Below are 17,299 nucleotides of genomic sequence, written 5' to 3' on the forward strand. Positions count from 1 at the left end.
GTTTTTAAAAACTGGAATCCTAACATTTTAAGCACCAGCTCATACTTAAGCACTTTGCCTACAATAGCAGACCCTCTAGCTGCTTCTACCAAAAGCAGGCTGGGGAAAATAGCCAAACTATCCTGTGGTGAACAAGTTCAGAAATGGTAAGTCTTCTGCTTGAAAAGTGTACCTTGATACACAGTCTGCAAGGCTTCTGTGCTTTACAGCAAAAATCTTCCAAATGAGGGAATCATTTGTGCCACTCCATTTGACTTCCAGTGAAAGAATTGCACCTGCTTGGTGGAACAGCACCCAACAGCCTGCTGATCTTTCAGGTTCATTTGGTTGCTCTACTTCTGTGTTGAAAATAGTGTACAAATTAAGAGATTCCCTTCTTTTCTATTTCCTTGGAATTTATGTCTTTGAAATGGTGATAATTTGTTTCAAATTAACACAGATCAGCATGAAATTTAGCGGTGTTTTTATCTTAAATTTTTGTTTAGCTCTGTTGGAAGAGAAGGATTTCACTCTGTTGAATCTGTTGTTAGCCAGCAGATGAGTCTTAGTATTGGTGATGATAGCACTGGGAGTTGGTCCAATCTAAGTTTTGAAGATGAACATCCTGATGAGAGCAGCAGTTTTCTTCACCTCAGTGACAGGTAACTATAAACATGTTAGTACAGTTAAACAGTTACCTTCCCATCAAATAGCTTGACATCAAGTGGTTTTCTCCTGGAGTTTAGGGGAGAAGAGATTGTTTTGTTTTCAATACACAGTGACTTTTTTATTAAAAATTAATATTATGGTTTTGTTTTCTTACAAAATGTTGTTGGCCATGAATGTTCGTACTCTAAAATATGAAATATGTGGAGTGTGCATTGTCGTTGTCAGGAGGTCACATCAAATAAAACCACATATAAAATTTAAGTATTAGCAAAAGATATAAGCATTTTAAAAACAACTATCTTGTGAAAAATACAACTTGAGAGTACTGTAAGTTGTCCTCTAAAATATTAAAACTTAAAAATTGAGTTTTATATAAATTCATTTATTCTTGAAAAGAAGTAATATTAGCTTAAATTGCATGAGAAACTTTTCCAGCTATTTTTGGTGTTTTGGTACTGGCATTTATAAGCTGCTCTAACCAATACTGGTGGAATATTTATATACTGCTAACAATGGGCTTGTGGGTGTGTAGTATTGGAACTTACCTGTTCAGGGTAGTTCCTTCTCACTAGGCTTTCCTTGGCTGATTGATAACTAACAGATACTAGAATGGAAATCCTAAAATCTCAATGTCTGCCTGTTGCCAGGGAGGAGTATATATATGGAGAATTGTGGCTCAAGCTTCTACGTAATGAATACATGAGGGATGAGTAAACTTAGTTTTTTATGATTGATATAACACTTATGTTACTGTAGGAAGCTCAGCATTTCTGTTGAAGAATAGCAAAAGTGGGGGAGATAATTTTTCTTTAGTTATTATAATTTCCAGCATCTCTGTGATTAAAGGAAGTATGGGAGATGTGCTTCCTTTCCTAATACACAAATAGGTTATTTGGTACCAAAGTGAAACTGCTCAGTTAACTATTTTTCAGCAATATTTATCATGTTTTACTTAACTAAATAATTTAAGCCAACTACTGCTAGAATTCATCACTCATAGAACTTAATAATTTTGTAAATTAACTTAGTTACCTCAATAAAATATCTGTTGAATGAGTAAAAATGAGTGATAAAATTCAGACTGTGAGGAAGACTATTCAGCATATTGGCATTTTCAAATAGAGAATAAAATATAGGTTAGTGGATACTGAGAAAAAAAGAGTAAAAAACATTACTGAACTTGTCGTGCCTGTATTGTATTTGTTATTTGTTTATAATCCTCAAAACAGATGTAAATGAGAAGAAGGCAATTTAGAGAACTTCGAAGAAAATCTGTGGCTCATTAGGAGAGGAATGAATTAAATTAGCATGTTACTCATAGAAGGGGAGGCATAACTTAGATAGCAAAATGTTGACAGGAGAAACGGGCACATGCAAGTTGATCAGGTAGTTTTACAGAACTAACTGTGGATTGGTAAGAGCACGTGTGTTCATTTGTGTTCCTGAGGTTTAGCAGGCCAGGATCCAGTGTTACTACCCAGAGTAATACCTCTAATTACCTGCTGGGGGAGACCTGTAACACCACAAGATTCTGTAATAACACTGTTGTTTAACCCCAGCTGGCAACTAATGCCCACACAGCCAGTCACTCACTTCTCCCAAGGTGGGGTGGGGGAGAGAATTGGAAGAGTAAAAGTAAGAAAAGTCGTGGGTTGAGATAAAGATAGGTAAACAACTATAGCAAAAGTCTCGCACAATCAAAGCAAAACAAGGAATTAATTCACCACTTCCCATGAGCAGTTCCATTTGAATGAAAGTGCTTTAGAGAACTTGGTAAAGTTAGTTGTGCAGGGTAGTGCTTGTATCTTCTGCTTGTTGTACCTATTGTTAGCAACTTTAATTTAGAAACAAAATAGTCTTAAGCTTTCTCTGTATTCAATGTATGGGTATAAGCACAGGCAAAGACATAGGCTTTTCCAGGGGATGTGTCAGAGCATCTAGGTTAGGTTATAATTCAGAGCAGAAACCTCCTGCTTTTCATGTTACTTTTCTTCTGGCTATATTGAAGACCTGTATGAACCATTATAGAAGCATTATAGCACTTTTGTCTGTTTATTACTTGTCCTGTGGTTATAGAACTTTATTTTAAAGACTCTTAATTTGGCATCTTAAAGCAAAATCTTGAAATTAGGATCCAAGAAGGCACACCAGAAAGCAAAGAACACTGATAGGGGATGCTGTTACTGCAAATTCCTCAAAAGATAATGTGTCTATCTCTTGAAATGTTCCTTTCCACTGTTCTGCTATTTGTCTTGAGTGGTATGAGTGGAAAAGAGCTTCAACAGTCACATAAAATGTGAGTGCAGAAAGCATCTTCTTGCAGCAGTTTTTCTCTGGAGTTATACCACATGCAGTTCTCATACCATCTATAATTGGCAATAGAGCTTTCTCAAAGAATGCTGGCTACCTGGTAGTCCTGGTCTTGGAAGGCTTCCAGACCTTGCTGTGGGGGAGATACAAAGTTGGGGAACAGAGATTTAATCATATGAGTAGCTCAATCTTGCAGGTTTAACAAACTCAGCTATTTATAATTACTAAAATTAAGGAGTGTAAGGGCATGCTTGATATTTTTTTCAGTTCTTTACATTGGATTGAATGTAGTCATGGGATAAATGCAGTATTTTCATGACTGAGGAGTGAAGTAATCTTTTTAGTATTGTTTTCACAGATTTATAACTGCCCAATTTTTAATAGTTCAACTTGCAGAACAATATTCAGAATTGAAAAAAAAATTATACTTTAGGAATTTCTCACCAAGCTGCTGGAGTTCATTACTGGATTTTTTGAGTGGATTGGAAGGATTTTGATAGTGCGGTTGTCTTCACAATGCATAACTTTATTAACTCTTGGCTAGTCCTTAAGTATTGCAGTCGTATGTTTCTATGAGTAATCATTTTGAAATTGTTGAGTCTGTATAAATAATGAGCAATATGCTTAGACTTGAGGACAGAAATCCTGCTAGCTCTGATCCGGAAAATTAATGAGTATAAATTAATACTTCCACCTGTGTACCGAAACTTATTAGTTCTGCAGTATTGTGCACACTGCTGCTCTGAATAGCACTGACAGGTTGGTACTCTGTTCCAGCAAGCCTGTTTAGGAGGTTCAGTGCCCTTGCATTAAATGTCTTGACAAAACAGTTGTAAGGAAAATGAAGGTTCTAGTTTGAGCTATTATTCTTACCTAGTTCAGCTGTGTTCTCTTCTTCTCCTGGCAGTAATGGTAACAGCAGTAGCTGGAGCAGTCTTGGTTTAGAAGGGGATATGTATGAGGAGAATTTATCCTTTCCAACGTCAGACAGGTTGGTTGAGTTGGGAAATATAATCCAGATGGGTTCCTCATAATTAATGCATGAAATCATCATTTTGGAAAATAAAAATACAGTGCCCTTTTTATGCTGATACATTATTCACAGTCTTGTTGCTTAATCACAATATGATTTTTTCATTAATTAATCCATCCTGAATGATTAAATTTTGCTATGCTAAACTGATGAATGTGTTCTGCTTGCAAAATGAAAGGTCCCTTTTATGCATGTTCCTGCCTGCGGTTTGAGTCCTTAGATTTACTTCATTCCATGCAAAGTAGAGCTTGCTTACTACAGAATTTCTGGGGGTTTTTTGTTTTGGTTTGGTTTTTTTCTTTAGCTTGTGGAAACTTTCAAAATTGCTTAGTAATTGATTTTTATTAGAATAGTTACAACTTGCAGCTTAGAGCAACCTACAGCTATTCATACCCGTGACATAAGATGGCTCAACTTCTTCACATGTGAAGCAAGACTATTAAAATCAATGTTTTCTTCTTATTGTTTAAATACTTTCATGTTACAATCCTTTTTAACACCCTTCTCTTGTTTCTCTCTTCTCCCTTGTTTTTCTGAGTATGAAGTTGATGATAAATCTGTTTCCGTTATGAAGTGGTGTGAGGAGCAAAGCTGCTTTTCATGATCGCACCCTAATTATTTTATGATCTTCCTGTCCTTTAATCTTCATTACAATCTTAGGATTTACTACGTTTATTAAGTGTATATTGGATTGTATTCATATTTTTGTTTGTTTGATTGGTTTTTTAAATGCAGTGATGGAACAGAAGATAAAGATGATGATTCCAAGGATGCTGTAGAAGGTAATGTCAGTTGCAGCATATACTACTGTTCTTGTTCTGTGTGCTCTACATTAATTATTTCATTAATTCTTTGCTTTCGTAGTCTGCAAAACAAGGTGACAACCCTATTGTCCCTATTCATCATAATGGATGTCAGCCAAGTATCAGAATGTATTCTTAGATTAATACCCTGCATATGCCTCTTAATGTACTAAATTTTACAGCCTTTGGTAAATGCAAGTCTCTGATGCTCAGACGAGCTTAATGGCATAAGGTAGCTGTTACGACCAGCCCCAGAAGGAGAGCATAACTGAAGTTCATGTTAATAAATCCCTTGGGGTGGATTCGAGTGAAAAGACACTGAACAATTGGTGTTTGTAAATATGTATATGTAGGGTTTATTTTAGAGCAATTTTGTTTCAAAGGAAAACAGGTTATAGCTGTTTTGGGTATTATCATCTGTAGTAATGCAGCAATATTAAAGCATAAAAATAACACTTAAGAAAATGTGTAAGGGAGAGAAAGATGAAGAAAGGATAAGGGTCCTAAGATATGTATAGTCACCACCTGCTGGATCCAGCAATGAAACTTGGTACTTGCAGCTTCCATGTCTGTTGGTTGCAGTGGTGGTCACAGGCCTGTCAAAGTGATGGTCTTGATCTCTGGGGTGGGGGAAGTCCCTCCCAAAACTCAGAGATTATCAAGAGTTACATGCACTGAGGATCAGGTGGGAATGCCTTGTACATCATCTGGGGTGGGGAGTTTTAATGTCTTCGATGCTTCCTGAAAGGCTTTTCATAACAGAGTCATCATGTAAGGGAGGACATTGGCATGATAAGAAGGATTATCCCACCTCAGAGGATTTGTCTCTTACCAGCCTCTTACCATTATGTAGAAATCCAGTTTGTATCTTAGGTATGCACACCCCTCTGCACCTGGGACAGTTGAACAATGGCACCCACTTACCTGATCTGAAAGTCCTTTTGCAGTAGGCATCTTCAGGGAGGGGTGGGCTTTGCTGGGTGAGCAACTGTTTCTTTGCAGTTTGACAAAAGTATTTTGATGATCTTAATAGTGTTTAAGCCATTAACCATTTCAGTCTGGGACAGTAGGGAACTCTGCTCACCTTGTTGAAAGCATTAATTTATATGCATAGAGTAACTTTTTTTTTAATACTTGATAAGCAGCCATGGCAGCATGTCCGCATGGCTATGTTTGAGATGCTGAAGAAGTTAAACAAGACACATTAACTGTGGGAGAGAGTCATGGGAAACAATCTAAAAACTTGGATTTGATGCGTTTGCTATAATCTCTTTCTTAGTGAAGTATAAAATGGGGTCTGTCCAGAATCTTTTTACATCTCTGTGGTTTGTAGAAGATCTCTGTGCTCTTGTTCCAGTTTGATTGCCAAAGGTTGTAAACTTACATGAAAACAGCCTGAATACACAGTGTATGAGTGGGGTTTTAAGGTGAGCTGATGCTAGAGCAAGGTGCAACAGAATTCTTTGTGTTGGATATATTCTGAAGATGAAATAAACCCTCTGCTACATGCTTACAGAAGACATTCAACCGTGTTGCACATCTTCAAGTAGTCTTGATGTAAGCAAGATGATGTGTGGGGTCTTTTGTTTGTTTTTTTTTTGTTGAGTTTGTCCCCTCCTTTAAAGTGCCTGGAAAAATGAATATAAAGGAACAGCGTCTCTTAATTTTGTTTGATTGGATGTGACTGTAAGGTTATAAGAAAATCAAAATAAATTATTGAGTATTTTTCCCTCAGAATACTAATTAAAATATTTTCTGCTCTGTGGGATTCATCTAGTTTATCAATTTACCATTGCTTTCTTTTGGTCTCAACTTTAAAAAGTTCTAGAACCTCAAATATTCAAACTGCTCCATTAGAATAGTGCTTGGTTTCTTTTGTTTACACATTTGAGGTGTCACCTATTGTCTGTAGCGCAACAGACTGCTTTTTACTATATTAAGGGTTTTCTAGTGAAATTTTTCCAGCTTAATGTCTTCACCACCTCATTAGTGGTTTGAAAATGCTCATTCTGTTGCTGTCATTGTAGTGCCGTTTAAATACTAAGTAGAAAACCTTCGTACCTGGTCTTGTACATTTGGAAGTTCTGTTTGTGTTATACCTGAAAATGTCTGGCTTCTTCTAAGCTGGCTTTGCCTTGCTCACCAAAGAATTTGAAAAAAAGTCTAGTTATTACCAAGTGTACATCTATTTTATAAAGCTAAAAAACGTACCAAAATTTCCCAGCGATACTTTACCACAATGTTTTCTATCTGCAAAGTGTCATAATTTTTTCCTTTAATCCTTTCTTCTTTCCCTTATGAAGAAGTTAGATTTTGGGGCTCCTAGACAAATAATCAGTTATCACTAAAAGCACACTTCTGTTTGACAGTTCCACTTGTTAGTTTTCTCTCTCTTTTACTGCCTGGGAGAATGTGTTTCAGCTTAATTGACTTTGCCAGTCAGGAATGAATACCGTTCGTACCCAGTTTTCATAACCTTGATTGGAAGAGTAGTGAGATTGAGGTAAACTGAACATGAACGTATGTTTTTGTGGCAAATATATTCCATTTCCCTAGAGTCAAGTTCAGTAGTCTGGAAGTAGAGGCTTCAAGAACAACTTGGAGGGCACTTACATACGTGCTTAGTTGTTTCTGAGAGTGTGACAAAGGATCACTGTGGTAGCTGGATACAGAAACTTGGTGTGGAAATGGAAGATGCCAATACTATAGTTCCTAAGTGTTACTAACACAGCTGCTCTTCCTGTGTTAATGCCATGTTAATTTTTGGAATGTACGATGTAAAAAGTGTTGAAAAATTGGATGTGCCTCAGTAAAACAGGCAGTATATTTTGGAAAAACTCAGAGACAGCCTGACCAGTACAGGAAAGAATTCTTAAATACACACTTTATAAATATAATCAGTAGATGAAGGCATAGCAAAAAATAGCAGCTGGAAATAGACGTAACTGATGGATCATGTGAGAGTCATTGCTGTTCAGTTTATGAAAGGCTGTGTTAAATTCCTTGCCATTTGAAATGTAATAGTCAGCTATGTTTGCACACAATTGTAAATGGGATAAATAGTACTTCCTTATGTGAAAGTACTGAAACACTTCAGACCAGTATGATTTTTCCCCTTCATACTATCTGTGTGTACTAAATTGAAGGTTTTAAGATAGTATAGTCTATAGACAGTGAACTACAGCATTTTTGGAAACAATTTGAAGCTACAGATTTGATGATTTTATTTTTAATGTTAGGTTTGGAGCAAATCCGAAAGACTTTATCAATAGCGAATATTGATCTGGAACGAACTCTAGTGGACCCCCAGCTGAGAGCAGCGCTCCAGTGGTTGGCAGCTTCTGAAACAGAGGTGTCTGATCTTCACCTCCGTGACACTGCCTCCAGGGAGTTTGTCTTTGTAAGTACTCAGGTTTGATGGGTGGTGGGAAGGGGAAAGGATTTTCTAGACTTCATTTGCTCTGATATACCAGCTGCCACTACCCCATTTGCTATTCACTGTTGAGGAAAATCATTATTTAAACCTTGAGACATCAAAATGGAACAACCTGGTTAGCCTGTGTATATATACCATACATAAATGAGCATTAATCAAAATTGAATTAGCTTGTTTCACAAGTGTTTTGCTCCACAAAGGATGCAATTACAGCAGGGATTTTTTTAAAAAACAAATTTTGTTGAAAAGTATGTTTTTTCAAGCATTTTTTTACTTAGTCTTAAATTGTAAATTGGATCTTTCTGAGAACTTCGTCATGCAAATTAATTTCTAACTTAATATGTTCTGCCTAGAGGATTTTTTGCTAGCAAAGACAAATTTTCATGTTAGAAAGAAGTTTAGTTTCTAAGTAAATATTAAGCATGTCTTTATTCTGTAAGCAATTGAAACCAAAGGTATTAAGAAAGAAAGCTCAGTAAGACTGTTTTATTCTTAGATGCCCTTATTTTGGTTTTATAGGTTGAGTTTAATGTGACCCAAGAAAAAATGTAACTTTTAAGAGTTAGACTTTAGCAATTTGTGTCTCTTTGGGAAGACTCAATGTTTTGGCATGCATATTGTCTCTGAGTATTTTCATCACAAAGTTGGAACTTATTATTCCTCTAAAATCATCGTAATTACTCTTTTGTGGCTGCAAACCAAACTGCACAGGATAGTCTGGCATTTATTACATTCGACCTATATTTTTAAATCTTCTACCAGGGAATTACTTAACATTACCTGACTGTTGAAAGGTTGACTTAATATATATATATATATAGTCATTGTCTCTAATGATGAGGTTCATAGCAACAACAAATTATCAAAGATATACATTTTGTGACCTGGTGCTGTGAAAAAGTATTAATGTGATGCCATCAGTATAGTTTTAATAATTAAGATCTTGGCAAAACCAACTTAACATGCATATCAGTATATTATGGAAGGAAAAGCTTGCTCTCAATTCTGAAATTTACTATTAACCTTGATGCTTTCCAAAGCTCACATCATTTCAGGAGAAAAGGGGAGTGACTGTAAGTAGAGTTCAGTATGACAAAACAGACTCTCAGATTTAGATGGATGTGTGCACCTATGGTGCTTATTTACTCTAGACTTAAGAGTGTGAAAGGTATCTAGTGGCCAGTTCAGATCATACCTGGTTTGAATTTTCCTAATACTGGTGGCTTCTCCATTTCTTATAGAAAGATAGAGAGAATGATAATTTTGGGTTGATTTTTTGCCTGTGTAACTGCAGTATGTGTATTTGATTTCGAGGGTAGGAAGTCTTGCATTTTTATTTAAAATAATCCAGAAAATTCTTACCTGAGTTTCTTTGCTGCCTTTTGAAGGTCTGCTCATCTGTTTCATGCTTGTAGGGGAATTGCAGTGTTGCAAATACTCAGGTAGGATAGTGGTAGGACCCTCAAGTGCTAATAACTTTATTTTTTGTGTGTGTGAGAGACCTATATCTTACACTGCAACATAATATGTAAGACAAAAAATAGATGGTAGGTGCCTCTTTTTTTAATTTTTCCTGAAGTCTGTCATTCTTCTGCCAATTCTGAGTTAATAGACTTCAAAGTTGTGATGGTACAATTTGAGCCAGTGCTGCAAAATAAATTATTAGCTGGTGCTGTATCTGAACATCACTCCAACCACCTTAATAAGAGAATATACCAAGAAAAGCACTCTGGAAAATAGTAGTGTCTGTTATGTATGCACTCAGAAAAAATGATAATATTTTTATACTTGACACTTCAGTCATAAGTTGATACTGAGTTTACATCTAAAGGTAAGGCATAAGACCTTCAGCAGACAGTAGAGAAACAGACTATTGACAGACTATTCTGAGTTGGAAGGGACCCACAAGGATCGAGTCCAACTCAAGTCAATGGCCGATACATGGGATTGATCCCATGACCTTGGCATTATTAAAACCAAGTTTTAACCAACTGAGCTACTCTCAGTAGTCATGCAGTCCTGAAAATGCTACAGTAGTTAATTGTTTCACTTAGTTTTATAGATTAGTTTTAGTTCTCCAAATGCAGTTGAAATGAGAATCCTGTTTCCCTCCCCGGGGACAGGGAAGGATTACCTGTTTGTATTCTATCTCATTTCCCAGTTGGAGTGATCCCTGACCCAGGCTGAGAGGTTCGTCATTCTGTCACGTGTAAGGCTAAGCAAGCACCTGCAGAGGGCGCCGCCGCCCAGCAGGAGGCGAGCCCGACCCGGTGCGCTGGTGGCCCCTCGCCAGCTGCGGGCTGTGGGGCAGCACGTGGGTACCTTAGGAGGTTACCTCAGTTACGTGGGGAATGAACCCGGGCTTGAGGTTACACTGAAAACAGTAATTTTCAGTATAAGCAGTTGGTGAGTTCTGGAAGGGAGAAGAGGCTCTTGTTAGCTGATCACAGCAGGGTAATGAGCCACTGATGTCATGTGGCTGTATAAAAGACAAAAATACTCCTAGCATGTATCAGGCAAGGTAGTATTTGCTACAACTGTGTATGAACTCTTAATTAAGGGTACATGTTATATTCTGCAAGGCAGAAAGAAGTTAAATACCTGTGTATTTAATGTATGAAACAAAATGCATTTGTTAGGAGCAATAACACGAAACCAGTGAATTGGAATAGATAGTTCTTGACTTCTGTGAAAAGACTGGCAATGTGGATGTGTAAGTGCCTGGATTAAAAAAACATGTATTTTCAGTTTGTAATGAGACCTTACTTAGCTATTTTAAGATTCCTATTTTGAGTAAACTAGTATTTCACTTGTCTGACAGTAAGAAACAGATTATTCAACTAAAGAAATCGTGAGATTAAAGTCTGAACTCATTAAAATTTGGGTGCCAGCTGTGTAGTTTTGCCACGGTGGAATCTTCTTTGGACAGAAGTTTTATACTGCATTTGCTGAAGTAGGTATCTGAACATTAGCCAAACTTTCCTCTGGCAGAGGAAAGAAAAATAACCATGCTTTTATAAACCAACAAACATAATTTACAAAATTGCATGTTTTAAGACTGTAAAACTCCTATTTCCTGTGCTCTGCTTGATAATTCACAGAAATAGCTGCAAATTTCAGTCTCTTTTTCTGCAGAAAAGATGTCTTTTTTTTTTTCCACTGAGAAGAGTTTCAAGTGTTCAGGATTGTGCTCAGGATTAGAGAGGATCACTTTTTGCTTGTTCAACTTAATTGTTTGCTCAAGAGGTTAATTGTTTTATGCATATTTTTATGCCCACATTCTTTCTGTCCGTTCTATCACCTGCCTTGCTGCAGTTGTAACATCATCTATGTGAAGAAGCAGGAAAGATTGTCTTTTTTCATTTTTAATAGGATTTTATATTGCACTCTGGCAGGTCTCACAGTAGAAACTTCATAAATTTTTAATTGTGTAGCTGAAAGATTATTCCCTAGGCATTCTTTATAACTTTTTTAAACTTAATCTATAGCATGTAATGGTAGAGACTGTAAAAGGCAATAAAAATCTACAGTTCCAAAGAATAAGTAGAGCATCTAAATTGTGTTTATTGAATGTAGCATTGACAGGCCGGAAGGCTACAGAGAATAAAATTTGTCTAGGTGTTGAGATTTTTTTTGTTATTTTAATTAAAAGTTGTTTGGTTTTTTACTCCTGGGCAAACTGGCACATTCATTCATTCCCTGGAGTAGGTTTCCTTATGTATATAGCTGAGCTTGACACATAAGCAGTGGAAGATTTTTTTGCTTGGATCTTGGGCGAAAGGAAAATGTTTTCAGCTAGACTGATCTTTGCTCCTGAGTGGCAGTTTAACTTAATTGTCACCTTTTCCTCTTCCCCAAGATGTTATAATTTCCCAACTCTGAAGACACTGTTTTCCTTGAGGGTAGTGTCTGTGCCACCCGAACCACACTATATGTTGTGAAAGGAAAATCCACATCCTTTTATTAAGACTGAGTTTTGTCTTTTTATACATGCATTATTGGCATGGGAGGGGTGGCAAATGTCTTAATCTTGTGTTCAGAATTTCCTGTTTGCTGCAGTCTTGATGAACCACAGCCCTCATACCTGTGGCACCACATAATCTGAAATTGTTGCTCCCTCCAGAAGAAAGTTTTGTGAAAGCTGCCCTAAAGAAAAGTGCCTGATTCTTGCGGAAGTTTTTGTTTTTATAGATGTAGGAATAATGATTAACTCATTACAACCAATCTCTTATGACCTAATGTTTCAAGAATAACTTATGTGACTGTTTGTCAGGATGTCTCAGTCAAAATATTTTGTTTTGTGTTCGTCTGTCTCCCCTTTTAGCTTTCCAGAAGATTGCGAGAAAGAGATTGGAAAGTTGGAGATCTCTTGCAAGCAGTGCTGAAATATTGTGAAATGATAGAGAAGGCATCTGATGGAGAGCAAGCTCTAACTAAGTCTTTTGTCAGTTGGCTTATGGAGAGCGCCTGAAAAGTCCAAAGATGCAACATTCCTCACTTCATTCCTCTTTTGAAAGGAGATAGAAAGAACACAGATGTGTAAAGCAAAATTCAACTAGTGAATGTTTGAGTAATAGTCAGCAATTAAAAGACTTTGAGGTGAAAGTCAAAATAGCTGTGCTGTGCTTTGTGATACTGTGCACATGGTATGTTTATTCAGTCCATAATTGGTATTGTCCACTCACGCATAACTTGTATTTACTGCTGTGTTCAGACCATTGAAATATTTATGAAAACATCTCGTGTCTATGATAGTAGTTCAGAGGAGACAGTCTCAGGCATGGTATTCAGGATTCCCACTGTGCCAGGATAGTTCTTTTTCCCACTCCTATGTGTGCTGTATTCACAGCATGACTAAGATCACTGATTTCTGCAAGAATCTGTTCTGGAATACCTTGCTGCAGACCATGGAAAAAATCAGTGTTCTTGGCCAAGTGTTACAAGCCCCAAGAGCATCATTGCTGAGAAAAAAATTGTGACCTGCCCAAGAAGTCTCTTAACAGTCTGGCTTGATAGCTACCTTTATCAGTTTTAGCTTTATGTGAAGGTGGGAGAGTCTGCTCTGAAAATGCTGAGCTGCAAATACACGTTCCCTTTCTTTGCCTACTGTAGAGCTGGTAACTTCTGGTAGAAGGGCAGAGTGAATAGTTGAACATAATTTCATTCATAATTCTTCAGTAAGGCTCCCTGAAGCTTTCCAGTCAAATTTAAATTGCTAAATTTTTTACTGAAGCTTTTTGTATGCAGATACTTCTATGACACTAATTCTGTGTCAAAGAATTTTTACGTTAGTCTCTCACAAAGATGTATTAAAAGTAGCACATAGAAATTTCTGCGGATTTTGGCTACCTTTTGACTAGTTTTAGTTCTTTATTTCTTAGCAGCCATATACAAATTTTATTTTCAGTAATAAAGACAGTTTTGTTACTCAGCAAGCACGTAAGCATTTAGCAAAGAAGCTAATTAAAATGTAAAGGGGAAATTTCTTGCAAATTGATTTTTCATTTTTGTTAACTACCTTCACTGAATTTTTTTTTAAAGGGACTTTTAATCAAGTGTTTTTAGCAATCTCACTATTTCTCACCAGGACTGTTGACTTGCCTTTCTGTCTGAGGGGAAATCTGGACCTTGATATATCCTGTGGTTTGAAAATGTTTTTGGGGTTTTGTTTTTTAATATTATACTTTGAGAGAAAAAGGCACATGTTGGTAATTACAAGGTTGTCACCTCAAACTTACAAAAGAATCATAGAGCCTTCCTTATTTTGGATGAACAAAAAAAGTCTTTAGAGCTTTTTCACAGAAAACAGACTGTTGATATCGTGCCTAAGTTTGTTATTCCAAACAAGGAGAGAGAGATGGGCTCTAAATCTACTCCTGAATTTTAATGGCCTACGTGCAATTCTAATTTCCCCTACCCTATGAATTACTTTCAGGTGTCACACTGGTAAACTCAAGAGCACTCTCCTATGTCGTCTTTGTTTCAGGAAGGTATTCCACTGGCCTTTTTGTAGAGCCCTGGTTTGTTTTTTGTCCTCATTTGTCATCTGAATTTCTGCCTTGACTCTCACACAGTTTGCCTTTCTCACCGAGCTAAAGATGTTTAATGTGTTTGTGTATGCACATATGTGTGTACACACGTGTGCTTACACAAATATGCACGTATGTATATCTGTTTGTGTATGAGATTTCCCCAGTATGAACTTACAGTGCAAACTTTTGCTACCAAGTTAAAATTCTATTATGCTCATGGTCTTATTACCTGACTTTGTGTATCATTTCACTGATTAAACCTCTATGTATGCGCTGTGACAAGAAGACCAAAAACCACTTCAAGGTAGGTCTTTTATCTTGTCATAGTTATTATATGACAGCTGTCAGGCATGATTTTTGTCTAGAGCCCAAAGCAGGGCAGGTGAAGTTATTCGTGTGTTTGGAATATGGGCCTAGTAGCAAATATTTTTTAAGAATTGTACAAAGGTTGTTTGGATTTCATTTTTCTCCTTCATCCCCATACTCCTTTCTTTTCTTTCAGTGTTGTTTAGATGAAAAATTTGAAATCATTCTCTGGCTGTATCATCTTCTCTTCAAAACATCATTTATATACTTGTACAAATTTACCTATAAAATTGAAATGTCAGGAAAGTAAAATACTGAAAGCAGTGCCTCAGGAGTAAGTTTTGCTCCCCAGGTGGAATTTTAGGATATGAGGATACAGTAGTAATAGTAAAGTGTTTCTGTACATGTCCAAATTGAGAAAGTTATTGAAGGTATTGTAAATTTACAGATCTGTACATTTGAAAAACAAAAACCCCACACCAAAACATAACCAACAAAACTACACCACAGAAACAGCCATTTAAAAAATGATTTATTCAGTATTATAAAGTTGGTCAAGTGTTTTTTCTCTCTAATTACTTCAATGGAGAAAGGCAGAAAATTGTGTGAATCCCAAAGCTTACAACTATTCAGAAAGTAGACTATAGTTGGATTAAAAATTATTTTTATAAATGGAATCTTACTTTCAGACTGGATCAAATATTTGTGTAATTATTAATTGGTGCTATATTAAGGAAAAAATGGTTTTATTAGCCTCAGAGGAAAGTAGCATAGTTTCCAAATTTACTTGAGAAAAATGTTTTAAAGTATTTACTGAAAACAAGGAAAGAAACCAAACCAGTTTTCTACACTAATTGTTTTAAATTTGTTCAGGATGACTTGACTTTTATCCTTGGATATGAAATTAGGAAAGCATTAAACTAGCCTAGCAGAATTACTATAATTTGATAATTTTAATTATCTTATGGAAATCTTACTCTGACTATATCTAAGTGGTGCTGTCTGCCATATTATAGAGAAAGCTGTTCTTTGGTAATGTGAGTCTTAAATTCCGCTATTACTGAGTTTATTTAAAACTCCTGACCACAAATACAGAAGTGTAAGTGAAAACTGTAAAAACATGAAGGGCCACATTGTGGTCCATTTAAAGCAGACAACTCTATACTTTATAAACAAGCATAAAGAGGTAGAGTTTGTTTCATCTTACATTTTTTCAGTATGGGAAACCCTGGTAATTTAATTTTTAAATTGAGTAAACTATGGTGTTACTGTTTCAGAAATTACCCAAACACTTCATAAATATATTTGGTGTTCTGAAAAATGGAAGTGTTGGGATGTTTTCTAAGAATCTGTGGAAAAAACACACTTTGAAAATAGCCCCTTTATAAAATAACAAGTAAGCGGACATATGTAAAACAAGTTTAAACATTCAGGATAGGGTGCATAAATAATACAGAAGTATGCATAAAGCCTTAAAATAAAAACCAAACAAAACTCAAACTCATATGCTAAAATTAAAGAGGATTTGCTGTCTCAAAATAAGGATGTGAAAATGTAGCTCTGACAATGTACTTGAATGCAATTTCTGTAGTATCTTTGTTCTTGAGTTCTAAAAGCCTGTGTAAGCTTTTCAGAAAAAAAACAACCAAAACCCAAAAACCCAGCAACCCACATTCCGAGACTAATTAGGTCTCTCCAAACTGGCATCAGATTTTAAATGTTACATTTTCCAATGTAACTGTGTCTGGGACCTTTTCTATGAAGAGCCACATATTGTTGGAGATGGGAACACAGTAAGTAGTAAACACAGTCACCAGCGTAAACCCCTGTAGTTTTAGACAGTTGATTAGCAAGGAGAATACAAGATTCAGGAATGATTTTTAGTGCAAGAATTTTGGCTTTTCAGCAAGAGCCTCTACTGTCAAGCATTTCCTGTACTTGAGCTCTGAAGGGGCAAGTACAGAGCCCAGCCACTGTAGTCACTTTATTTTGTACCATCTTTGTACATTCCTGTTGTATAGCTGGAGTTGTAGTTTTAGAGGGCCTTTGTTCTGTTTTAATGTCTAAATAGTATTTAATACTAAAATTTATTATATTTTGCTGGAACTGCTGCTTATTTGTGCAGTGTTGCAGTAATTCACAGCCCAGTTAGTGATGCAATTGTATCTCAAAAGCAGTTTTAATAACTATAAATGTTTATGTAACTGTACTCAATAAATATGAAGGTCTTGTACTGTATAACGGTGACAAGTTTTGCCATTTCAGTAGTTTACCTATACTCAGTTTTCAGATTATGAACTCCAGGTTGCACTAAATTTGTCCTTGTTTTAGCAGTGGCTTAAAATAAAACACATTTCACTCGCTTCGAGAGTGCTGTCGTTCCTTGTAAATTAATGGAATATTATTTTTCTTTTCAGCTAACACGACTGAGACTGGCCTTGGTCAGTGGTTGTGTGAAGGCACTTGAAGAATGGTACAGTAAATAATGCATCAGTAGATGGCATACTTCTTACAGAATTAAATTGGTGTCCAGCAGGAAGCTAGAACATTGTTCTGTCTTTGGATTGAAAGGTTCCACTTACATGCAGTAAAGTCTCACATGGACTCTAATCTCAACAGAAGTAGGATCCAATAACCAGTCTACTTCAGTCTCATCTTGCCTGGAAGCTAAGTTAGGAAGGTTGCCTTGATATTTCTGTGTGGACTGAGGTTGGATTTTGGCACATTGTAT

At 36.3% G+C, this 17,299-nt stretch overlaps 1 protein-coding gene across 4 annotated transcripts in view; it reads left to right on the forward strand.

Annotated features, from left to right (window-relative positions):
- The window catches only part of AKAP11 (A-kinase anchoring protein 11), a 41,227-nt gene extending 24,296 nt beyond the window's left edge, over positions 1-16,931 (forward strand). The window contains exons 8-12 of one of the 4 annotated variants that reach the window (XM_071550580.1): positions 486-641; positions 3,866-3,949; positions 4,727-4,773; positions 8,034-8,194; positions 12,555-16,931. In XM_071550580.1, coding sequence (XP_071406681.1) covers positions 486-641; positions 3,866-3,949; positions 4,727-4,773; positions 8,034-8,194; positions 12,555-12,701 — 595 coding nt within the window. In that variant the 3' untranslated portion in view covers positions 12,702-16,931. The remainder of the gene's footprint in view (positions 1-485; positions 642-3,865; positions 3,950-4,726; positions 4,774-8,033; positions 8,195-12,554) is intronic. The other 3 variants (XM_071550589.1, XM_071550600.1, XM_071550608.1) reach the window with 3 other exon arrangements.
- The last annotated feature ends 368 nt before the right edge of the window (positions 16,932-17,299 follow it).

The sequence above is a fragment of the Pithys albifrons genome, chromosome 1, assembly GCF_047495875.1.
Source record: "Pithys albifrons albifrons isolate INPA30051 chromosome 1, PitAlb_v1, whole genome shotgun sequence".
Taxonomy (NCBI): Eukaryota; Metazoa; Chordata; class Aves; order Passeriformes; family Thamnophilidae; genus Pithys; species Pithys albifrons.